Here is a 26,070-nt window from a genome sequence, read left to right as displayed (position 1 = left end):
ATTACACTTAAAATACTAATTTAATTAACTAATAACTCAATTCTATACTTTGAACCTAAAACGAAAAGTGTTAGTAACATGGGACAAAAGAAATACATCTTTTTGTCTCGAGTTTTAAGAAACGTTGAGAATGTCCTTTTTTTATTGAATATATATGACGTACAGGGAAAGAATAAATCCTGAGGGTAGAGTTTGGGACAGCCGGGATGGGATATATCTTATTTTTGGAAATATGGATTCACCATTAGAGCATCCACTATGTTGTCCCCCCACCGTCCCTTAATCGTCCCTTGAACTACTATTTGAGGGCCCCACTGTACTTTATTCATCCATCCCTTAACTAAGGGACGAAACCTGCAACGCTCCGTCCCTTATTCCATCCCTTAAATTACTATTCATTCAATTTCATTTTTTATTTTTTTCTAACACAATTCAATTAAAACAAACACAATTCATTAAAATTAAAATAACATTACAACATAAAATAAAAATACAACTTAAAATTAAAAAAAAAATAATTAAAATCTTAAAAAAAATAAAAATGACATAATTTAAAATACAATTTTATATGGACATCCTTGAATGTTTTATGTTTCACTTTCGATGTGGGACAAAATCATTCTTGGATGTCTCTATAAAAGAGAAACAACCAAGAATGACTTTGTCCCACATCGAAAGTGAAACGTAAAACATTCAAGGTTGTCTCTATAAAAGAGAAGAAACCAAGAATGACATTGTCCCACATCGAAAGTGGAACATAAAACATTCAAGATTGTCTCTATAAAAGAGAAGCAACCATGAATGACTTTGTCCCACATCGAAAGTGGAACATAAAACATTCAAGGTTGTCTCTATAAAAGAGAAGCAACCAAGAATGACTTTGTCCTACATCGAAAGTGGAACATAAAACATTCAAGGTTGTCTCTATAAAAGAGAAGCAACCAAGAATGAGTTTCATAAATTCGCAAGCCCATCAAATATATCTTGGCTATTACGAATTTCTTGTATTTATTTATTTGTAGAAATTGTTTTTAAATATAAAAACAATTTTTATAAATAAAAAGTATTTTTTTTAAATTCGATTTTTTTAAAAAAAATTGATTCATTGCGTCAGCGTGACGACGCCCACTCGCGGGCCGGCGAGTGGGCGTCACGCATGGCGCAGGGGTGCGCCATGTCGCCATGGCGCGTGGCGTGACAGCCCGTCCCGTGTCTCGCAGGCACGCGGAACAAGATCGGGATGGGCGCGGGACGGCGTGTCGCAACACGTCGCGCGAGCGTTCCGTCCCTCCGCGACGGAACGCGGGACGGTGGCGCGCCGCGTAGTGGATGCCCTTAGAGCATGCACAATGCTTCCTTTGGGAAGAGAAAATAACATCCACAGGGACAAATGCAGTTGGAATTTCCATTTTTTTTTAAAAAAGGATTTTAATTAAAAAATTCGATTAAAAATAAAAAAAATATTTTTCCACTTCCCAAAAAATTATATCCGTTTTCTCCTCACTTTTAATTTATTTTTCAATTTTTTCCCCAAAAATTCACATTTTCATCTATAAATACCTCCACTTCCACACAAAAAATTTCACACCACACTACACAATTCTCATCTAAATTCTCTCATTTTCATTCTTACAATTCTCAATCTTTCTTTCACTCTTACAACAAAAAAATTACCGGCTCCGGGGATCACCCCTCTGGCTCCAGTGGTTGAAACCACGAATGGTTCGGCTCGCAACCATTTCCTAGTTCGAAAACGGAATTTTCGGTCCCTCCTCAAACCCAAAGTTCACAAGCCCCGGGTGGCTATCGACCTTACCCGGTGGACGACCAAGATGCCCCCGATGGGCAATACAGGTGGGCACCCGAACCACCCGTACCTAGAGTGGGAGGGAGCGGCAGCTCTCAAACTCCTCATCTTTCTACTCGTGGTGTCCGCACCCTGTACACTCCGGGGAAGATGGATCAATTATTCAAAGCGTTTTTATCTATCTCCGAAGATCCGGAGATTGGCACGAACCAATCCGGGGACTATTTTTGGTGGCGCGTCTGTCGCCGGTACAATCAAAACCGACCGACTGGAACAATCGAGCGCAACGAGAGTATGGTGCGCAATGCCATATACAGAGCCAACGAAGAAATCCAAAAGTTTCAGGGGTATTACCTCCAGGAAGAGCGTCGGCGGGGAGCGGCAGAAGCGAGGTCGACATCATCAGTGCCGCGTTGGCGACCTACCAATCCCAACAATACAAACCGTTCAAGTACCTCAATGTTTGGCAGGAGGTACGTGTGCATCCGAAGTATAGGGGAGGCGTATCATCCTCCTCTAGCTCCTCCAGCAAACGGTCAAGGTCGGTATCCCTATCCGACGCCGGCTCCGATGAGGTGTCCACCCAGCTCGCAGGAGCTAACTTGGGTAGCCCCGACGCCGGCCCGAGTAGTTCCCAACGCCAGCCATAAGGAAGGAAGAAGTCGACGGCCAACCGCCGTCGCGCCGCAACTCCATCCGCCCCCGCTCCCGCTCCCTTTGTGCCACCTCAACCCCTCACCAACTCGTTGTGGGGGGTTTTGGCCCAACTCTATTTGGCCGATAGGTCAACTATGACCCCCCGAGCAACTTCGATCGCATGTGGCAATGATACGAGGTCTCCAAAGAACATTGGGGGTAGAGTCGGATGAATAGTCTTCCACGGGGTATTTTTAGCCTTTAATTATGTAACTTTTTTTAGGAGTTTAATTATGTAATTTTTTATGTTTTAGGAGTTTAATTATGTAATTTTTAATTTTAAGAGTTTAATTATGTAATTTTTAATTTTTAGGATTTTAATTATGTAATTTTTAATTTTTAGAATTTTAATTATGTAATTTTTAGTTTTTTTATAATTTGTAATAGTATTCTGGGTAATTTTAATGCATTTTAATATTGTGGAAATGTATTTATTTAAATTGAATAATAGAATGGTGGGACCCTTGAGCTTGTCCTTGCGGAAGAGCACGGATATAGGGAGTAAAAGTGGGTCTGGGCCCACATCCGTGCTCGTTGACAAGAGTACGGATGAGGATGCTCTTACAAGACTGGAACTTTGCTACATCTTTTGACAAGAGTACGGATGAGGATGCTCTTACAAGACTGGAACTTTGCTACATCTTTTGTTGCTAATGGCCTCGTGGGGTCAAAGCGGGGCTGCCGTAGGGTGGACGGAAGCTCCAAGGCCCGATTCTAGTGGACAGTGGTAATAGGTGAGGTTGGTCGACCCCGCCTGACCTCATCCAAATCCGTCCTTGAGCACGCTCCGAGCTAAGAGTCTGGCACGAGCACGCTCTGAGCTAAAAGCGAGCCGTTTTTTTCAATTTTTTTGTGCTCGTGCCAGCGGCTCGTGCACAGCTCTTAGCTTTGACATAGAATTTGGAGATTTGTGATGAAATCATTATTGAAAAACTGTTTTGGTTAATCCTTTAAAAGCTGGCACCAGCACCGTTTTATTTTAACTTTTCTGTGCTTGTGCCGAGCTTTGGCATAGACGTGATCAAATTGTTACTGAAAAACTGTTATGGTTAATTCTTTAAAATTTGAAATATTTTATTTATCGACTAAAAATGTGGGCTCATAGAGAAGCCATATTTTGTATGGTAAGTTATCAACGCAAATAGTACTAATACTCCCTCCCACTCCATCCTCCATTAATTGACACCAATTTTTTTCTTTTCATCCCTCGTCAATTAATGAGAACTCTTACTTTTTGTTACTTTTGGTAATGGGTCATACATTCCACAAACTCATTCCATTCACATATATTATAAAATTGATATATAAAAGTAGAATTCACATTCCACTAACTTTTTCCACCCACATTCTACAACATTTCTTAATACTCGTGTCAAGTCAACTGGTTTCAATTAATGAGGGACGGGGTAAGTATTAAGCATAGAAATAATGTATCTTCTTGATGGAATTTGGATATATTGTTGGGGTTGCTTGGAATATATATTATTATATTCCCTCTGTTTAGGCTAAGATGATACATTTTTTAATTGGTACAAGACTTTAGGAATTATTGGTTAATTTATTTAATTGAAGAAAAAAAATGTGCATGTGAGTATTAAATGGAGAGAGAAAAAGAGTTGGATATTTTAAATGGAGAGAAAAAGTGACCAAGTGTATTAATTAGAGAGACGGTTATTTTATTGTTTCTAAAAAAATATGTCGTTTTAATTGGGACAAACTAAAATAGAAAGTATGTCATTTTAGTTGTGACAGAAAGAATACTATTTTTGGTGAAAGATATAAAGTGAAAATGTATTAAATGTTGGATGATAACAAAAGGTTTTGGTAAAAGTTCTGGCTTAAGAATGTTTAGATATTGAGCTTAATTTTATACATGTGGGCTATCCGATAATTGAAAAAATAGATTTGTGTAGTAAATTGAGTTATGAGAAAATGATGGAATACTTTTATAGATTGATGTTATAAGTGGTTAAATATCTATTGTATATGAGTTTATGTCAAATCTAGGCGAACTAAGTTTAAGTGAAAGTAATAAGAAAAGACAAGATCCATGATTGAATGAGTAAGTAAATGAAGTTTTGGTTGACGTGTATACACAGTGTACGCATTTTAAAATTTAATGTCTTCAACTTGATGATGCACTATGTATTCACACTAAAATTAACTGCAAATATTAATGCAGAGATCTTATATCTAAAGATCAATACGGGGTACGAAATCACAAAGACTAGTACTGAAAATTGTCTATCACAGTCGAGTGTCATATGCAATCAAGAAAAACAAGGTTTATGGTTATTTAAACTTAGGCATAAACAAGAAATAAGAAAATAAAGCATAATGCAAATAATAAAATTAGGAAAATAAGTGAATTTTAGGGATATTGATTTTATTACTTTAGTTTCCTAATTAACAGTTAAACATCCAATCTTGACTATATGGTTATTGTGGCGAATCAAAAAACTATTCACAAATATTAGAGAAAATAGGTTTCATGCAAAGGAGTTGTCATACATCACATATATGCAACTCCAAATAGTTCCCAAGAACCTTAAAATGTTCGCACTCTTAGGTTTAGCCTATTGAGGATATTGACTATTATATTATCGTTTTCAATAAAAAAATGTGGGCCATCTATAATATTATCGATTTCAATAAAAAATGTGGATCATCTCTCGATTACCCACAAACCATTAAATCACACATTTACTGTTTGTCAGGAAATCAGAAGAATTATTGCACAAAACTAAACAAAATAATTGAATTTTAGGTATTAAAACCGAAATTAAATAAGCATAAAAAATACTTTTAAATCATTAGAATTCTTACATTTTTACTACTCCATATTTGTTCTCTTGCGATAATTCTTTTAAAAAGAAAAAAATTCGATTCCCCTCTTCCGTAGTAGGGATGGTTAGAGTAATGGTGCTATCACGCGTTCTTTTTCAGCATGTCTCTCCAACTTGTGGCTCTTCCTGGCCACCTCTCAGACAAATCTCTCTTGTTGATGGAATTTGTTTCGTCAAACATAAACTACGAATGTACTCGGATTTTCTCCATGATTTTCCTTACATAACCATGATTGAGTCTTCGTTCTTGTAGCTTACTTATCTTACCCGGAATAAGCATTCCGATCGATCAAACAGTTATATATATAGGTCTTGTACATCGTCGAATGTCATTTGATCCATGTATATTCCTTAATATTTCTCTCGTCAAGGAGTTACTTATCTAGATAACATAATATTCGATCTTCTACCAGCTTGTTACAAGCGGAACGTAGATGTGAAATATTTAATGTTTTGTGTTGTCAGTCATGCGACGCTTCTGGTTGGTGTATCATTTTCTGCACGTGTGTTAATAGAGACTTATCTAACATGCGTATCTGAAAGGGATTAAGACTATATCTTTCCCGATAGTCTTGTATCAAGAACTCGAAGATTAATCTAACAGTCTTAATTTGGATAGGAGTTGATATCACATAGAAGAAGTATGACTGAAAATTTGAAGGACTCCAGAATACCCAATGGGACAAGAATAACATCTCTTGTGCAACTCATATGAATTTTCGTCGATAATTGACTCTGAAGGCAAGTACCGAGTTCAATTGAGCTTATCATGTCCATTCAAAGAACAACGTGGCCCCAACTGGTTTCAGATAAACCCATAAAACTTGAGGCTCACTCCTGAGGGGAGCTCGAAACAATATGAGATAGGTCATAAAGACCGGATGGAAATGAATTAACTGTAAATTTCCATAGTAGGCTGCCAAATAGGACAGTACAATTGTCCAATTAAATTGAAAGGATCTGAGCATCAAGGATAGTGGTTCAAACATGTCACCGCCTAAGATGATCAGCCGCGAAAAATTTAGAAACGTAGGCGATTGCAATGAAGGAACATTGATCATGTTTCAAAGACATCTTGATATGGAATAACAAAATCTCATCAATGATTTCATAGGTTCATTAAAGGCACTACACTGAAATGAACTATTTGAAAAAATCAGCTAGATCAAACCCGTTAGGGAAAAGTGCAGTATACTTGCCTTAACTTCAAATTGCAGAAAGAAAAATGCCGAGACTAAGAATAATACATGTAGTGGAACTGAGATAGAATAATTTCACCTTTGTAAGAAAGATATTGCCACAACATGGTTACAAAGTAGAGAGGTGAAAAAAAGTTCCAAAACAATATGAAATTCTCTGAGGAAAATGTTTAAATGGCGTGATTATTTTGGAGGTCATAAATGTAAGCATAATAAGAATGAAATTTTATTGCATGAGTCCAAGAAATCGGGATATATATCTTATATATTGTAGTTCAAAGGAGACAACAACAAATAACGATGCTTGAAACATAGGAGTATTGCAATTTTGGGAACTGAAACTGAGTCACCACTTTCGTGGAAAAAATGAAAGTGGTGTAGTACTTGCAAAAATGTGAGTCAATAAAAAGTCTTAAATAGACGGCAGGACACCACTGTTAAGGAGGTTCAGTGAACGTGCGAGGAATGAGATTATCCTGAAGGTCATAGATGCGAGCCACTTTAGAATTGAAGGTTTATGATCGGAGCTTACAAAGTCAAATAATTACTCTTTATGAACGATGACTCAAAGGACTGCAGTCAATAAACTAGAAGTGAGTCAGAACTTGCATAGAAAAAGGAATACTGACGTGTTACTTGCAAAAATGTGAGTCAATCTAAAGTCTGAAATAGACGAGGGGTACTGTCGTTTAGGAGGATTCTTAGAGAGAAAGTTGTGGGAATCCAAGTAAGTACTATTGATCATAATCATCGGTTCTGGTTATGTGACACTTTTTTGTTTGTCTTTGTGGAGCTCGGACATGATAAATGCGTTCTAGGAAAACATGCATTCCAAGATGGGATTCCTCGTGCTGTTAAAACTAATAACTGCAGTTGAAGATCATACTTTCATATTGTTCTCGATAATTTAGAACGTTGATTCTCGTAAAGCATTGCATTCTCCATCGTGCTTCACAACGTGCTATAAGGATTGTTTCTGGGTCGCGTAGCCATTTTTGACATGTTACGCAAGATTAAGTCACTTAATTAGATCGTGGGTATGACCTCCATCCGTGTAGGGATACACCTCCCTTACAGGATTAAGGGTGCACTCATGCGGTTATGACTTGGTTATCATAAAGACCTTGGGAACTTCATATTGTTCGCATCATTAAAACGTCCAAGAGACGCCCATGTGTCGTAGATAGCTTCTTGGCTCTCGTGTGATCGTTACCATCTAAGAATAGATGGGTTCATTCATAAGGCTCATTATTATACATTTGGTATTGTTCCATAATACCACATCATAAATCGTGATTTCGACAAGACATAAGGTAGAGGAGAAGGCGTGGTCCGCTTTCAGACCCATTCATCAACATTTCCTTGTATCTAAAACAAAATTAGGGGTTTTCCCTAACTTGCATGTTCTCGTTCGTTTTATCGCTTAGAAGAGCGGTAAGGAAGTCATCAACTTACAATACTGTTCAAGAGCGTCCAGCCTAACATACTTCTTAGGCATCCTATGTTCGCATGCATTAGTCATTCCGTAACTTTCTAAAAACTTCCTTAAGCTATCATCATACTCCGCATAATCGAACATGCGCAATTCATAATACTTTAACATTTTTTTCAAAGACCTCTTATGCTTGAAATTTCACAGGCAGTATGGAGAAATGACGTCTACATTTTTTTTCCTTGAAAACCTTGCATTTTTCAAAAAAAATTTCATAACAAGATAATCTGTCATTAATCAAACCTTTCATAAACAGTTGTTTGTTTTCTCGTAAACTTCTTCTTACCTCATTGTTGCGGTTGAACGTGACGAGTCGAGGTGTTGAGCTCCTTTAAGTTTAACATTTTAGTCATATTCTAGTCTAGTACTTTTATTCTCGACTAAGGCTTAAAAGAAGGTTCTTGGGTCTAGAGCGACAGAATGGTGCTCTGATACCACTCTGTCACGACCACAACTACCTAGTGATAGTGAGCGCAACTATAACGTTACTAAAATAGTCTCAAATAAAAAGATCAACTTAAGGGATAAGCCAAGCTCAAAAACATTAATTCTGAAGGTGAAGATGGTACATAGTCAAAATAAAATCAGAGTATAATAACTGGGTTCATAATTACTAGCACATAGTCATATTGCAGTGGAAGAGTCCAAGACAAAGTAGCATGTATGAAGACACACTACTTTGGGCTACATATTGCTACTTATTAATAATCATTTCTCAACACCTTCGTCTCCTCGTACACATGCATGGCTGAGTACTTTAATATACTTAGTGGACATATTGCCAAAATATAAGTATCATTTAAATTTGTCAGCCACCGTTGAGTGAACACGGGATTTTAATTTAAAAGGCCCAAATCACTAAATTTTCTTTATTTTCATAAAGTTGATTGTGCAATCACATAATCATAGATACCATATCTGAACGTATGTGAACCGAAATGTGGCCACATTCCACGACAGTCACTGGACCGGCCAACTCGAAAGCTAGCACACGGTTCCCATATGTGTACACTAGTCCGACTAAGGTTTGCTGCCCTACTGGGACCCGAATTCGATTTTACATGATTGGCATAGCCAAGCAGATAGGTAATCGTAAAACAAATCATGGCATGACAATATATTCAAAACATATTCACATTTTCATACAACATCACATTTTGAAAAGAATTCCCACCTCAAAACGTAATTCCGTAACCGAAAGTTCCTTGACTCGGTCTTACTCAACATGCGATGACGCCCCTTTAGGAAAAAAAATAAAGTATACTTAACTTAGGCTTAAAGAAGTCGAAAGACTTAACGTGAACGCATCCTAAGTGCATGGTCATTTTATTCTTTTTCTCGTTTCATAGAAGAGTCCTTGAGCATTAATTAAATTGAGAGATTTAATTAATGAGGAGGTTTACAAAATTATTCGATTAGCAAGAGAGCATTTTTCCCTATGCAATTTATTCCAGTAATAAAATAAAACCGGGGTCTATTCATCATTGTGGAATTAATTAGCGTACCATTTCCTACATCAATTATTCGAGCATTAAATTAAAATCCGTGAATTACACCCATCATCGTGAAATTAAATTAGCGGTCCATCCATTATTCAATCGGGCAAAAGAAGACTAGGAGGTCCCATGATTTTAAGAATTTAATTTGAACGGCTCATCCATTTTAATAAAAACAGGCCCAATTTAATTAATTTCTGTGGCCCAGCTCAATCAAAAAAAGATGGCCCCCTCTAAAACTATACTCCCTTCACCAACGTCGGCCTACTCCCTCCTCACTTTACATTTCTCCCCCAAATCTCCAAAACCCTAGCCGCCTTCTCTCCCTCCTTCCTCTCGGTGGAGCCACCGATGTACGCCGCCATGCACCACTGTTCACCCACGCCTCCCTCTCTACTTCCCTCCGTTCTCCTCCTCTCGCCTCCTTCTCTTCTGAACCGAACAGTTACATCACCAATTGAGGGAAAACGAACCCTAGGTAGGCGGCTTCCCGCATTCGAGCGCCGTCGCCCTTCCCTTCTCCGGCGAAACCACCGTTCGTTCGGAACTCGTCGTCGCCGTCCGACAGTGCCGCACGGCTGAGGTCTCGCCGCTTCCCGGCGTGGTGAAGCAGCCGCTGCTGTCCCGTAATTTGCCGCCGTCGTTCCCTCCCGGCGTTCGCGCACCATTACCGAAGTCCAGCAAGGCTCGTCGTCCTCTTACGAGGTCTCTGCCTCAGCTGCTGTTCGACGAAGCTCGAGGCGCCGCCCTCTCACTTTCGCTGTTCCCCGACTAAAGCTAAGCCCTCTCTAGCCCATCATAACTTCCTTCGTTATTTGCAAATTTTGATTGGTATTGAGGTGTTGAGCTTGTGGCAGCTAGAACAAATTTGGATTTTAGGCTTAGGGTTATCAGCTCCTATTCTACTGATTGAAATAATCGTTGGCACTATTGGAAGGGAACCTATATGTACACATGATGAGTTCCTATGTTCTGAGAGTTGAGTACTCCTAAGCTGCCGGGTTTAAGTGGAGGGCAGTAGCGTTTTGTTCCTCAGTTTTCATCATGTAATAGCTCCAAATTGCTTCATGCTTGGTGTCTTTTTCTTTTCTACTGATTTACTTGAGATTTAGCATGCTAGTTGAGGTTCCTAAACCGTGGTGCCTCTATATGATGTTAAGTTGTAGTATGGTTACCTGAAAACTGCGGCTGGTTTGCAAAGGCTCCTAGACCTCAGCTCTCTTACTCCTTAGCTTGTTATGTTGCTGGAGAAGTTCTAAAAAGTGTGGGAGCGTTCGTAGGTAGTGTGGGCTGTGGGGAGGGTTTTTATAGCCGAAATCGTGTACTAGTGAAGCATTAATGTGGATTGTTGCATGTTTTGTTTCCTTCTGCAGCAGGTACTCTTCTCTGGGTCATTGCAGCCACTTTAACTGCAAGTCCTTGATGGTGATTTTTGCAGGTGCACAACAAGGGTGTAGTGGTTGTTTGGCTGTGCTCTGCAGGCTGTTGCAGGCTGAATTGTCTCATGGCAGCCTTCGGTTCAGGCTGAGAGTGCAAGAGTAGCTGTTACACTGCCTCTTTTGGCTTTTGGCAAGGTACTTGATCTCCTTTGGGAAAGTTTGATGCTCCCTCTCTTTACTTAGGAATAGCTAATCTTCTACCTCAAATTTGGTTACTTAATTCCGTCTTTTCCTCTATGTTGCAGGGCTGATTTGTTCACCGAGCTGGGAAGAAGACCGGCCATAGGTTCGCTAGTTCCTACCAAAGACCAGACCGAGGGTTTGGGCATAAGGAGAAAGCCCACAAGTGCAAGCTACATGGCACTTGATTTCTTAAGCTCTTGGCCAATATTTGAATACTCTTTGTAATAGCATTCAAGTTCTCTTCTTTTTTTTTACAAGTGTAGTAGAACACTTTAGTTCGGAAATAAAGTTCAAGACATGTTCATCTTGACCTTCTCATGTATTATTTTTCCTTTATTTTTGTTATTATTTATTTTTTTGTAAGCTAGAACTTAGCTCGGAATATTTACGTTGTACTTCATTTATTTAAGGAATTAACGAGTGCATATTCATTCTATTTCGGACCTTGCTTGTTCCTTTAAATTCCAGGTCTATGTTAGTCATTAATCATGCAAAAATCGAACATAGAGATTGTATAATTATCGTACTTAAAGTAATTAGGAATAGGCATTCGCTTCATGGTTCGATATTCATTTAATAAGGTTAAGGTAAACAAAAATCGTGGTCATTACAGCACCATTTCAACGGACCATTGAGTTGATGACAGTGAGCCGTTGACTTCATTCTAGAATCTCAACACGACATGATGATCACTAACTTGATCTCAGTATTGAGTTGTACTTTCAACGTATCTGACTTGAGACCTTTTGACTTTGTAGGGGATGATCCGGATTTGAGGACAAATCATTTCCAAAAAGGGGAGGATGATATGACCAAGGGAATCGAACCCGAGGAGCATACCTCATTGAAGGTGTATGGGAGGCCCATTACGAGAGCCATGGCGAGATGTTTGCAAAAAGTGTCTTCCTTGCCGCGAAGATGACGCTCCAAGTCGCATAAAGGCTAGAAAGTGAGGCAGGAAGAACTCCCGGTCGGCGCTCCCATATTTCCACCATCGAACAATCAGGCAAGGAAAAGGGACGAGACAGAGAGTTTGCATTGGTCGGGCTGTAGAAATGCCCAATCGGGAGTTCTCATAGCTATTCGAGAGAATTCGCTCGAGTCGGGAGATTGACCATATCAGGAATGCCCGATTGAGCGTTAGTATTGTATTATCTAAATTTCAATAATGTGGGGTCCTTTTCTTGGGAATTAAGTCCCCCTACCAATAAATACTATTTTGTGGCATTTCAAAACTTAATTTGATGAATGTTGAATGTTAAAAGACTCCTTCACGAGCATCTTCGTTGTTAGATTTATTCAGTTCCTACTCTATAAGTTGCTTGCATAGATTTGATCAAGTATAGTATGCATCCATGGCTTGTGTATCCATGGAGTAGTGGAGCGATAGAATGATATAACATGGTAAAAGTTGCCTATGGTTGCTTCCATTGTTTTGGTTGAGGTCTTCATGTCCCAAGCTTCATTACTCATCACATACACTTCTTCACTCTCTAATCTTCCATCAACTCATTTTGGATCTAGATTTTGTGGCTAGATCCACCTTATCCTTGTTTTGTTGGCTTAATTATAGATCAATCACAATTGTGCATATCATGGGTAGTTAATATGGATCTCAATCCCATGGATCCTTATAGTTTTTTCTTTAGCAAAGGACTGGCGGAGTCACCTACTGTAATGAATTGTTCATCTACTCAGCCTATAATACAAAAGCCTTAGACTTTGTTCCTTATCATGGAATTGGATCTGTTTAGCAAAGGACTGGCGGAGTCACGTATCGTAATGAATTTTCAATTATTCAGCCTATAATACAAAAGCCTTAGGTTTTGTTGCTTATCATGGAATTGTACCTGTGGAATTGGAATTGGAGCTTTCAATTCCAAATCCAATGTTTTGTATTACAAAATACGCGGATTTGGAATTGAATTACAATTCTAATTCCTCCTAATTCCAAAACTAGAATTCCATGTCATAAGTAGATAATTTGAATTCCAAATAGTTGTAAAATTAGGCACCTTCACACACACACTTCACACACTGCATACTCATACACACACTTCATATCAATTCCTTCAAATTCAATTCTATATATTATTTATACCGAACCAAGGATTTGAAATTGTATTATAATTCAATTTCGTGTACCGAGTAAACCCTTAGCCTCAATTGTTTTATCTATGTTTTCCGACATATAATAATATGACAAACCTATTGTGATAATATTACTTTCTCTACCTTGGGTTAGAAGTGTATCTAGAGTTACCTTATACACTTACGAGACTTGTGTAAGCATTATGCCCACTCGAAACATGTTTTTAGTATACTATCCCTACCACGAGGCTCGACTGGTGTGTGGTCAACCATTGAGTTGATGTCAACGGACCTTTCAGTTGCTCCAGTGGCTCCAAATGTTGTCTCTTACATTTTAACACGCTTTTCTAAGTCTTATTCTATAAATACTCTACAAACACGTCAAAATACTAGTACTCCCTCCGTCCCGGCTAAGATGATACATTTCTTAGTCGACACGAGATTTTAAGAGTTGTTGTTTAATGTGTTTAATTGAAGAGAGAAAATGTATGTGTGAGTATTAAATGGATAGAGAAAGAGAGTTCAATATTTAATTGTAAAGAGAACAATTGGTTGATGTATAATTAGAGAAAGAAAGTTTCCAAAAATAGAAATGTGCCATCGTATTTGGGACAAACTAAAAAGGAAAGTGTCTTATCTTAAGTGGAACGGAGGGAGTATAATATACTCGCTCCGTCCCTAAAAAATAGAAACATTTGAAACGGCACGAGTTTTAAAACAATTGGTAAAGTAAGAGAGATATAGAAAAAAAGTGATTGGAGTATTGTTAGTGGAAAATGGGACACACCTCATTTGAAAGAAAAAAATTTCCTTAAATTGAACTGGTCTATTTTTAAGGGACATCCCAAAATGGAAATTGTTCTATTTTTAAAGGACTTTGGGAGTATTCAATATAAAATCATAATTCACATGTTATACATTCAAAATGAGTAAAATCTAAACCTTGGAAACATTAAAATTCCGTGTTTATTAGGGTTCAAATCCAAGGCCCATAACGCTCGACATTGGTATGTGCAATACGAATTTGGAAAATTTAAAGCACACATGACACAGTTGGGCGAGCATACCAAGACCCGACGTGCTAGACTTTAGTAGACGAGGTTGGAAAATTCAAATCGTACGTACCAAACTTTAGCACATTGATACCAAGCTCTCACATGCTAGATTTCAATATGCATTGTTTGAAACTTTAGCACATTGATACCAAGCTCTCACATGCTAGATTTCAATATGCATTGTTTGAAACTTTTGCACATTGATACCAAGCTCTCACATGCTAGATTTCAATATGCATTGTTTGAAATTTCTAACGTGATAAAGTCATACCCTTATCAACCAGCAAGCTAAGAGCATTAGAGCATCCCCATCCATGCTCTTTGGAAAGAGCATGGAAGTGGGTCCGGACCCACTTTTATTCATTTTTTACTCCTTGCTCTTCCCCAGAGCACAACACCCACATCCATGCTCTTCCGCAAGGACATGCTTAAGTGTCCCACCATTCTATTATTCAATTTAAACAAAAATATTTCCACAATATTAAAATGCATTAAAAAGACCCGAAATACTATTACAAATTATTAAAAAAATTAAAAAATACATAATTAAAGTCCTAAAAATTTAAAATTACATAATTAAAATCCTAAAAATTAAAAATTACATAATTAAATTCATAAAATTAAAAAAATCCACTACTAGTGGCCGAATTTCACCCAAATGTGTTTGATTAGGTCTTCTTGTAGCTCAATGTGGATTTTGGTATCGCGCATTGTGTGTCTTGTTTCGATCCTCTTGCGCACCGTCGTATGCACACCTCAGCGTGGGGGAGACCTCGCGGTTGAGCTTCCGGCTTCATCCTCGTCGTAAAAGTTAGTCGCCTTCGGTCCTTTGTCAGCTATAATCATGTTGTGCAAGATAATACATGTGTACATGATGTCGGCGATATTCTTAACGTACCATAGCCGAGACGGGGCCTTCACAATGTTGAATCGGCCTTGAAGGACCCCAAAAGCTCTTTCGACGTCTTTCCGAGCAGACTCTTGAGCCCTGTGAAAAAAGAACATGTCTCGGGTCTTGCGGATTGCTGAACGTCTTCACGAAAGTCAACCAGCTTGGGTAGATACCATCGGCGAGATAGTAACCCATGTGGTATGGAGTTCCGTTGACAGTGAAGTCGATCACCGGTGCTACACTATTCAAAGCGTCATTGAAGAGTGGTGAAGAATAGAGCATGTTCAAGTCGTTGTTGGATCCGGGAACACCGAAATATGCATGTCAAATCCATAGGCGGTAGTCAGTGACCGCTTCAAGGATAAGCGTTGGGCCGCCGCCTTTGTGGCCTCTTAGTGTTGCCCCCTTCAAGTATTCGGGCAATTCATCCACTTCCAATGCATGCAGTCAATACTGGCAATCATACCGGGAAAACCGTGGACTGTTTCGTGAAGATGAAGCAACCGTTGTCAATCTTCGGTGGAGGGTGCCCAAAGGAATTCCTCACCGAAAGCAGAACGAACGGCGTCACAAAAATTTTTGAGGCATAGGTTTCCAGTTGACTCGCCCACATGCAAATACTCATCGAAGAGGTCAGCCGTTTGCCCAGTAGCAAGTTGTCGGAGGGCACAAGTACACTTCTGCAATGCCGAGAGACTTTGTCGACTGGTTGTGTCTCTACGTGATTGAAAGTATTCAACATGGGCGGACAATGTGTTGACAATATGTATAAACAACCAGTTTGACATGCGAAAACGGTGCCAAAAGTAATTTTCCGGAAACCACGGCTGGTCGGAAAAATAGTCGGCAACAAGCCTTTCGTGGGCTCCCTCCCGGTCACGAGGGATGTAGTGGCGATTTGATCTAGTTGGTCGAGGAGGGGCGGGGGTAGCGGCTGCGACATAGGCTTCATAGGCGGCACGATATTGTTCATAGTATTCTTGTTCTTCGCGCTCCGCTTCCGCAATGATATCATTGGAATCCATTTTTTAATTTTTATAGAGGGTTTGAGTGAGAGAGGAAGATGAAGATGAGTTGTATGAAAAAATATGAATAAGAGATAATTTGATGTGACAAATGGATGATGAATGTGTGTATTTATAGATAATTTTGGGATTAAAATATTTTTAAAAAAATCAAAAAAATTCAAAAAACGGTAATAAAACGACTATATTTTTTGGAATCTGAAAATATATATTTTTTTAATTTTTGGTATTATTTTTGATTAAAAAAAAGATAATCCAATGGCTAATCCGTTGGCGAATAGAAACACGCCACGTCGCCTGCTCAGCAGCACGGACTTGCTCGATGCATCGAACAGCGCCGTGCCAGCGGCAAGAGCACAATAGTGGACAGGGGGTTACCGCGCCAGCGGCACGGACGCAGTCCTCCGTAGAGAGCACCGATGCGGATACTCTTAGCAATAGCGATGCCCTTCCCACAGCCCAGCCACAACCCAATCACAAATTTCTCCTGCCACATCATTAGGTCCATCCCTCAGCCTAGTCAATGCCCTAGCCTTCCCACAACCCTCCCATTTAATTCATTTTATCAAATTAACAAATACGAACTTAATTGGACAAAAATTGGAGAAAGTTTCAGAATACATTAATAAAATAAAATTAAAAAACTTTCTTCTTGAAGCTTCACCATGCGGACTGGCTTACTCATCAGGGTCCTCCGCACCATCCCCAACGGCATCCCCATCGGCATCCTCAGCATCCTGCTCATCGTCATCAACTGGCATCCCAATGTTGCGCTTCATCTGATTCATCGGGAGAAACAACTCTCTCTTGAATCTGGGGTTGACGTCGTACAGGTGCTTCGTAGCTTGGATCTTGAGGCCGTGGCCAACTCTTCGAACTGGGAGCTCTCGATTGGACTTTCGCGGACCTGCCGGCTGATCCTCTCGACATCCGCATCACCGTTTTCTGGCCAATCAGACACCGACAGCAGGAAACTGGGGATGGCACCTCATCGACATTGTCGTTGAGGTCGATGGATCCCCCGCGGCTGCTGTAGTTAGCCTCATCCGCTACGGGAAGCCAGCAGCTATCCCCTACTCGAATTTGGGAGAATTTTCAGGACCACATAGGCATCCCAATACTTAAAACATGCGAATTGTCCGCCTCAGGGAACTGCTGGTACGACAACTCTTTTACATCGTCCATGGTCTGCCCGTTGTTCTTCGAGCGAAAATTGCTCTTGTAGATGGACGGCCTTTATCTGGTCACATTGCTTCTAGAGTTCGTGAATAAAATGAATTGCAACAAAATGTATATATATAGATTGAAATAATTAAAAAAAAGGACAGCGGTCGTTTGGCGCGCAATAGGCGCCGAGCGACAGCTGAGCGCTCCTCGGCCATGCCCGTGCTCTCAGGGGCCTCTCCCCTTCCCCCACAGCTCGGCGTTAGCAATGGCACCTTTCCCGACCGCCGTCCCGCACGGCGGTAGCTCGGCACCGAGAAGGGCGTCTATTGCTAATGCTCTGAGCTAAATCGTAACCCAATGCACTAGCTTGATTCACATAGTAAGCGTCCATAAGTGAAATTGTTAAAAGGTTTACTTCTTGTGCTAGTTAGCTTGATTCACATTGTAATGAGGAACTTCATATGTTTTCACAAAAACATAGAACATCAAAAATAAAATAACCCCTCTGTCCCCCATAATTTGTCACCATTTGACTCGGCACGGGTTTAAAAAAATGTAGTAGAAAGTGAGCTAAAAAAGTTAGTGGCATGTGAGTCCTAATTTTATATATTAGTTTTATAATAAAATGTGAGTAAGAATGAGTTAGTTGAATATGAGATTCACTACAAAAAATGATTAAAGTGAAAGGTGACAAATTTTTAGGGACAGAGAGAAATGGAAATAAGTGACAAATTTTAGAGGACGGAAAAGTATAATAAAAGATCTTCACAGTCCAATTGCATTAAATGTGAAAATTCATTATTCACTATAAAACTCGCTTGCTTTTTCATAGCACGAGTTCTATTGCTTCTCTTGGAAACTTTGCAGCACTAAATACTGCTGAATCGTATACAGCACAAAAAATACATACAGAAATCTATAAAAAAACAAACTAAAATTTACAAAAATTTTCTATTATGGAAAAACATGGACCAATTATGCATTCATAAATGTACAAATATTAAAATATATCATCAATATGAATGAGTTAGTACACGTAAATTAAATGCAATATCAGTTGAAACCACAACTCTAGCCAAACCATTAATCAAACAACCATAACATGAAACATACTCCCTATATCAACATATAAAATAAAATTGAAGGAATGTAAATAGAATAGAAAGAAAGAAGCATGCATATTCCCTATATCAACATAGAATACGATGCTCATCATCTAAACTAATACTCTCTCTATTCTATTAAACTATTCTATTAAAAATAAAATATTTTCCTTTTTAGATTATCATGTTAAAAAATAAAACGTTCTTAAAACTGGAAACAACAAACTCTCCATTACTTTACTCTCTTAACTCATAATAACACAAAAGGGAGTAGCGTAATGTAGTACTCCGTATTCGATTAAAGATGATAATAATAAATAAGTAATGTGACAATACAAGAATTAAAAGTTCTAAAATTGTTGGGGGATTTTTTTGGAAGAAGAAGAAGTCTTGTTATTATGCATCCATACTTTGAAAACCTGCCTCTTGACGCCAACCTCGGCACAGAATCTCTGCACCGAGGTGTCGTCTTCTCTGGGGATTCGCCACCCCAACTTCTCCGCAAACTCCAGCATCTTCTCCTTCTGCTCCGCCGTGAACTTGGTCCTGAACCTCTTCCTCGTCGCGAACTGCGGCGGGGGTGGCGCCGCCGCCACGGCCGCGTGGAAGTTGAGCTCCTCGCTCGACGAGTCCGTGGCGGCAGCGAAGGCCATCTTCACCGGCTGCACCATGGGGCTCCAGTGGTGGTGCTGGCTCATGGAGGGGGACGGGAGCGGGTGCACCGCCACGGGCTCCCTCCGGTGGAAGTTGCGGTGGCAGCTGCAGGCGGCGCACTTGAGAGCCTCGAGTGTGCCGTCGTCGCCGCTCGGCATGAACTCGCCGCAGCCGTCGGTGACGTTGCCGCCGACGGCTGCGGCATGGTTCTTGAGGCACTCGCGGTAGATGGGTAGTTTGGATCCGCCAGAATGCGGGTCGGACCCTAATTGCACCATTTCTTTGTCTTCGCCAGGTAAAGACATTCTTGATAAACCCTAAATATTATCTCAACCACTAAAAATTAAACTAATAATAAGATAGTAGCATTATTGAGACTTGTAGTGCAAATCCCAACAACCCTCTCATCCAAGTCCATTAATTGGAAGACCTAATTAGTGGAATTGAGTGAGAGAAAAGAGACCTAATTAAGCTAGGGTTATTAAAGCTTGGGTGAAGAAGAGAAAGGGGAAAGAGGGGAATGAAAAATTGGGAAGAATTTGAGTAGCTAGTGAGTGTTGCAGTGGTTCCAACAGCCAACTAAGTATCCAACAAGAGACAGGTTGGTTGCTTGTGATGAAGCTAAGGTGGGGAAGAGAGAGAGATGAGTGGGAAACAACTGATGATGAGATTAACAATCGATCTGAACACAAAAAACAACCGACAATGTCATGTTCGTCCTCTCCCACGCCCTGCCACTGGGTCCCATCCCACCCTTCATTATTGCACACCACCCCAATTTTTCTACCCACCCACGTATACCAATAGGATTTCTTATTCAATCAAGAATTCTACTACTAATAAGGATAATAATTTACTTTAAATTCTCAAATATATAGCATGATAAAAACGTAACTCTCTTCCGTCTCTTTTGAATAATATCTCCGTCTCATTCAAGATGACTACATTCTTAAATAACATGAGATTTTAGGAAGTGTTGTTAGATAAAATAAAGTAGAAAGGAAAAAGGTTGTTGAATATTTTAATGAGGAGAGAGGAGAGAAAAGATTATTTCAAAATTAGAAAGTGGTCATCTTGATTGAGACAAACAAAAAAGGAAAAGTAACTATCTTGAATGGGACGGATGGAGTAGCTCATATTGTCATATTTGGACAGTCTCTAAATATCTCATTTCATTTTTTCTACTCCCTCCATTCCGACTAAAATTACACATTTCTTAGTCGACATGAGATTTTAGGAGTTGTTGGTCAATATTGTTAATTGAAAAGAGAATGATTGGGTGTAAGTATTAAGAGCATTAGCAGTGGGGCACCCTAAAAGCATCGTTAACGCTTGCGGCCGGGCCGCAAAAAGCGAGTCATGGCCCGAGCGTCGCGTTGGAGGGGGAGGATTTGCGGCCTGGAGACAGTCCCGGGGTCCGGCCCTGGCTCGCGTTAGATGGTTCGGGACGGGACGCAACGCAGCCCGGCCCAGGGTTAATTCGTGTTCAGGCCGGGCCGCAACGAAATTTTTATTTTTAAAAAAAAATTGAATTTTTTTATAAATACCACTCCATCCATTTTCATATACATTCTACATCATTTCTCTTTCTAAAATTCGACAAAATGCCTCCTCGTCAAACATTTTTCGAAGCTGAAATGTCCCGATTGTTAGAAGAGGCGGTGCCGGCAATCCAAGAAGAAATCAACAACGAAGTGGAACGATACCAAGCTGCTATTCAAGCTTGGAACGAACAACAAATCCGGGTACCACGTTCTCGGATGTATATTCACCGAGACCGTGAACAAGCTGCTTTGCGGCTTTTCACAGATTATTTCTCTACCGATCCGCGATGGAGTGATCAGATGTTCCGTCGCCGGTTCCGGATGCGGAGACCTTTGTTCCTATGCATTGTCAACTCAGTTGTAGCTCGCGACTCGTATTTCTGCCAAACCACCGATGCTGTGGGCCGGTAAAGTATATCGGCGTTGCAGAAATGCACCTCTGCCATACGTCAACTCGCTTACGGTACTACATCAGATATGTTAGATGAGTATCTCCATGTAAGCGAGCATACTGGATGGGAGTGGCTAGCTAAATTCTGTCGGGCAGTCGTTGAAGCATTCAAGGATACATACTTGAGAAAGCCAACGACCGACGACGTTAGGAAGTTGGTGAACTTGCACGAGCGGATCCACGGCTTCCCGGGGATGCTTGGCAGCATCCACTGTATGCACTGGCAGTGGAATAATTGTCTAACGGCTTGGAGAGGACAATACACTAGCGGCACAAGGGCACACATCCACCGATTGTGTTGGAGGCCGTAGCCGACCAACGATTGTGGATCTGGCATGCCTACTTTGGTCTCACGGGGTCCAACAATGACCTCAATGTGTTGAACGAGTCTCCATTGTTCAATGACTTGTGTGCCGGGCGAGCGCCGAACGTAGAGTTCACGGCCAACCACCGTCGGTATAGTATGGGGTACTATCTGGCAGACGGGATCTACCCTCGATGGCCCGTGTTCTTGAAGACTGTCACATGTCCGACAACAGAACGGAGGGCATTGTTTCCCCAAAGGCAAGAGGCGGCTCGGAAAGATGTGGAGCGTGCATTTGGAGTCCTCCAAGCACGGTGGGCTATTGTGAAGGGAGCGGCCTGTGGTTGGCAGCGTTCACACATCATGTATGCATATATCATAAAGCATAACATGATCGTTTAGGACAAGGAAGAAAATGTCACTTTGTGGAGCGACGATCCACTCGCCAGCACCGCGAGTGACTACGTTGTCATAGCCCCGCCCGTGCAGGGCTTCCTCCCGACATCCGCAATGTCATGGCCCGTTCAGCTATGATGCGCCAATAGGAACAACACACTCGCCTCCAAGCCGATCTAATCGAAGAGATTTGGACTCGCACCAACGTGTTCCGGCATTGACGATATGTTTTTAATGGTTTTTTTGTATTTTTAAATTTCTATGTTGTAATTCGATCGAAAATTAACTTTTCCGTGTTATAAATTTCTGGCATTTTTTATTTTAAGTGTAAAATAGGTTGAAGTTGTGAATAGTTTCATTTATTAGTTGCGGCCCGGGTTGTGGCCTACAGGGTTAGAGCAGTTGGGGCCTGGGACTCAAATTTGGGGGAATGATTACGTGGATGGGACTTGGGGCCTGAAACCGGGCCGAGGTTAATGAAGTTCTAAGGGACGCCCTAAAGCCCGCTCTATGCACCGCCACGTCAGCATTTTATCCTCCTACACTTCCACCTGCAGTGGGGCGCCCTATAAGCCGCTCTATAGGTTTCACTATTGTTTTGTTAATTAATTTAAATGTTTTCAAATACGACAATGCAAAATAATTAAAAAATACCACGATTAATTAAAAACGGCAAATCCTACATTGATTAAAAAAGCGAGGATATCCGTTAGGGTCTGTACCCGGCCTAGCACCACCCCCAAACATCGGACTATTCGAACTTGGGTATTCACCGGAATCCATTTTATAGTGTAATTTGAGTGTGGAAAAGTGAATGGTAAGGTTACAAATGAAGGTGGGGTAGGAGGTATTTATATAAATAAATTTTTCGGAATTAAAAAATAGAAAAAAAACAAAAAAGCGTTGCATCGTCCGCGCCATCGTCTGCGTCGCCCACAGTGAGCGGACGATGGCGCGGACGATGCCCTATCTTCCGCGGACGATTTATAGGGCGCGGACGATGCATCGGACATCGTCCGCGCACCCACAGTGGGCGGACGATGGCGCGCCCGAGGCATCGGGCGGCCTATCGTCCGCCCCATTGCGGATGCTCTAAATGAAGAGATATAGAGTTGAATATTTAATTGGAGAGACAAAAAATAGATGAATATATTATCTGGAGAGAGAAAGTAACCAAAAATAAAAATGTGTCATCTTGATTGTGACAAACTAAAAATGAAAGTGTGTCATCTTAGTTGGGACGAAAATAATAGTATTATTCGTAAGTAGAACTAATACTCTTTCTGTCAATCAAAAATGGAAATTTTTACAATGACACTGATTTTAATGTACAATTAGTAAAGTAAGAACGAGATAGTAAGAAAAAAGTGATTGAAGTATTGTTAGTGGAGAATGGGTCTAATCTCGTATACGACAAATTTTTTTCTAAAACAAAAGGTTTCTATGAACGGACCAAAATAGAAATAGTTTCTACTTTAAAAGGATGGAGTAAATATATATAAGTATGACACAAATTCCACAAACCTTTACAACCACTTTTCTTCACAACGTCAAACAATTTCTTAAAAGTCACAATAGTCAAATACTCTCATTGTCCCAATAAAAATGAAACGTTTTCCTTTTTGGATCGTCCCAACAAAAATGAAACGTTTCTAAAAATGTAAGCAACACTCTCTCTACTTTTTCCTCACTCTTACTTTACTCTCTTTTCATTAACTCACAAAACATCATTACATAAAATTCCGTGCCGAAAACTAAATGTTTCATATTTAATAGTAGAACGGAGGGAGTATGAGACATCTATTGAAAACTGGCGAAAGTACTTACTTCTTCATAACCTAAATGAGCTTATTTTTTATGGGATAACACATCCTAAATGAGATACTCCATATTTTTTTACGGTTATTAAATCTTTTACCTCTTCTACTATATTATCTCTTACTATATTTTACTCTTCTTTATTCCTTTTTTATCTCTTATTTTACTATTTTCATTTAGTTCACTAAATACTACTCCCTCCGTCCCAAAAATATATGTGCACTTTCCATTTTTTTTCTCCGTCCCAAAAAAATATGTGCAATTTCCATTTTTCTCCATCCCACAAGAATATGTACATCCCATTTCTAGAATTGTCCTTCACATTTTACCCATATACATCAATTTATTTACAACTTCTACCACTTGAATTCACTATTAAACACTAAGGCCATCCACAATGGGGCGGACGCTATCGTCCGCCACTGTGGCACCGCGGACGACGGACAATGCTATCGTCCGCGCCCGACGCTTATTCCGGGAACGAAGCTCGGACGATAGGGCATCATCCGCGTCATCGTCCGCCCACTGTGGGCGACGCGGACGATGCAACGCGTTTTAGTTTTTTTTTTTAAATTCGAAAATTTTGTTATATATATACCCCAGCTTCACTTTTCATTTGTAACTTTTCGATTAACTTTTAAACTCTCAAATTACGCTATAAAATGGATTCCGGTGGATACTCAAGTCCTAGTAGCCCGATGTTTGGAGGTGGCGTACGGTGGCCGGGTAAACAACCTGACGAATATCGGTCATTCGACGCCAACACGCAGTACGATCCAGACTTCAGTACGGATTTGTAGGGTCTCTCCGACATGGAGCCGTCTCCAACTCGCCCTACCGCCCCCGCCAGAAAGAAGCGGACCAAGCACCGGGCGCACAAGTTGCCACCTCCGACAACTTGTGAGGTGGACTAGTGAAATGCATTTATATATTTGAAAACATTTAAATTAAATAACAAAACAATAGTAAAATGCTACTGCAGGTGGAAGGGCAGGAGGATAAAATGCTGACGTGGCGGTGGGCGGGCTTTAGGGCGCGCCTAGGGCGCCCCATTGTGGATGGCCTAATAATAATGTGAGTCTCACTATCCACTAATACTACTTTAACTACCATTCTCCTCTCTTACTTTACTAATTGTGCATTAATTTGCGTGCCATCCTAAATGCATATATTTTTTTAAGACGGAGAAAGTACTATTTAAATATATACGTCTTACTTAAGCTAGGATGAAAAGAGTAATTTATATGTAAAATAGAAACATCTAACTTAGATTGGCATGGGTCTCACTTAAACTATGACTAATTGAGTATAATTCATATATCTATAATTTTAATTTGTCATTCAATCTACCTCTTCCTAAACACTCATGTATTGTTTTTAAAGTTATCAACGCTATATTTAAGTTGTGTTTCATTCTTATTAATACTCTTTGTGTTCCGGCTTATGTAAAACAATTTTGGCACTAGGAGATAGTGATGCTTAATTAGTTAAATTGATAGTGATGCTTAATTAATTAAATTATAAATAATGAAGTAAGACCTAGAATAAAGTAATAAAGAAAATAAAATTAAGATGAAAAAAAAATAAAAATAAAAAAAGATAATAGAGTAAAAAAGACAAGAGAATAAAATATAAGAAATGAGAATTAATTACTATTCTAATACAATAATATAATATTACCTAGGGAATTACTTAACGGAATAGGTTTCGCCTAGATTGAGACACCGATGCGTAATATTTAAATTTTTTTTATTATCAGATGAGATGGTGTATAAAATATCATTAGAAAATTTAGGATTTTGTTGAGATGTCACATTGGCAAAATTGGGGGGGGGGGGGGGGGGGAGATGAATTATGTATGGGAGATATGACCCCCTGCGCAGGCTTTTTGTTTTTCAACACCACATTTATCCACCCACATAATCCCATCTTCTCCTTTTTCAACTCCATTACTGCCTGATTAATTTCGGGATAAATTCGGATCAAATCATACTCTAATTTTCATCTACTTTGCTAATTATGTTAATTAATTCTGTGTATTGCAATATTTCTCACATAAATAATTCTCAGTAAAGTATTCTAGTAGTACTAGTTTGGCAGTAAAATTTAGGTATCTATTTATTGTTAGAAATACCATATAATCACCACATCCAATTAATGAATTTGTGATTGAGAAAAAGACGGGGCAATAGTGACGTGCGAATGCATGATGTAGTGTGGTCTGCAAATTGTGGCAGAGTCCCATGCTTTCCCCCAAGCAATGGCAATGTCTTCCTTACTCCTATATCTCCCCCGTGTCCAAAGAATATATACTTTGACTTTAATATAGTTTTTAATATAAAATTAATAAAATAATAGAGATAGGGAAAAAAAATAATTATAGTATTGTTACTGGAGAATGAGTTTTACAGA

At 39.7% G+C, this 26,070-nt stretch overlaps 1 protein-coding gene and 1 long non-coding RNA gene across 4 annotated transcripts; one reads left to right on the top strand and one right to left on the bottom strand.

Moving 5' to 3' along the window:
* The first annotated feature begins 9,770 nt into the window (after nucleotides 1–9,770).
* LOC121762238 lies at nucleotides 9,771–11,594 on the top strand. The gene is made up of 2 exons (XR_006042180.1): nucleotides 9,771–11,110; nucleotides 11,221–11,594. It is a non-coding gene; the product is annotated as an uncharacterized LOC121762238 (long non-coding RNA).
* A 7,153-nt stretch (nucleotides 11,595–18,747) lies between these two features.
* On the bottom strand, nucleotides 18,748–19,863 carry LOC121761032 (zinc-finger homeodomain protein 2-like). 3 transcript variants are annotated; one of them, XM_042156611.1, is made up of 2 exons: nucleotides 19,352–19,433; nucleotides 18,748–19,304 (listed from the first exon to the last, which is right to left on the bottom strand). In XM_042156611.1, exon 2 carries the CDS (start codon nucleotides 19,301–19,303, stop codon nucleotides 18,842–18,844), a length of 462 nt encoding a protein of 153 aa, XP_042012545.1. In that variant the 5' UTR covers nucleotide 19,304; nucleotides 19,352–19,433; the 3' UTR covers nucleotides 18,748–18,841. The 3 variants fall into 3 exon arrangements, with proteins under 3 accessions (XP_042012545.1, XP_042012546.1, XP_042012543.1); XM_042156612.1 differs by having other exon boundaries at nucleotides 18,748–19,297; nucleotides 19,345–19,427; XM_042156609.1 differs by having other exon boundaries at nucleotides 18,748–19,863.
* Between the last annotated feature and the right edge of the window lie 6,207 nt (nucleotides 19,864–26,070).

This window comes from Salvia splendens, chromosome 13, assembly GCF_004379255.2.
Source record: "Salvia splendens isolate huo1 chromosome 13, SspV2, whole genome shotgun sequence".
Classification (NCBI taxonomy): domain Eukaryota; kingdom Viridiplantae; phylum Streptophyta; class Magnoliopsida; order Lamiales; family Lamiaceae; genus Salvia; species Salvia splendens.
The sequence above is the reverse complement of the archived record's forward strand: the minus strand, read 5'-3'. Positions and strand labels throughout refer to the sequence as shown.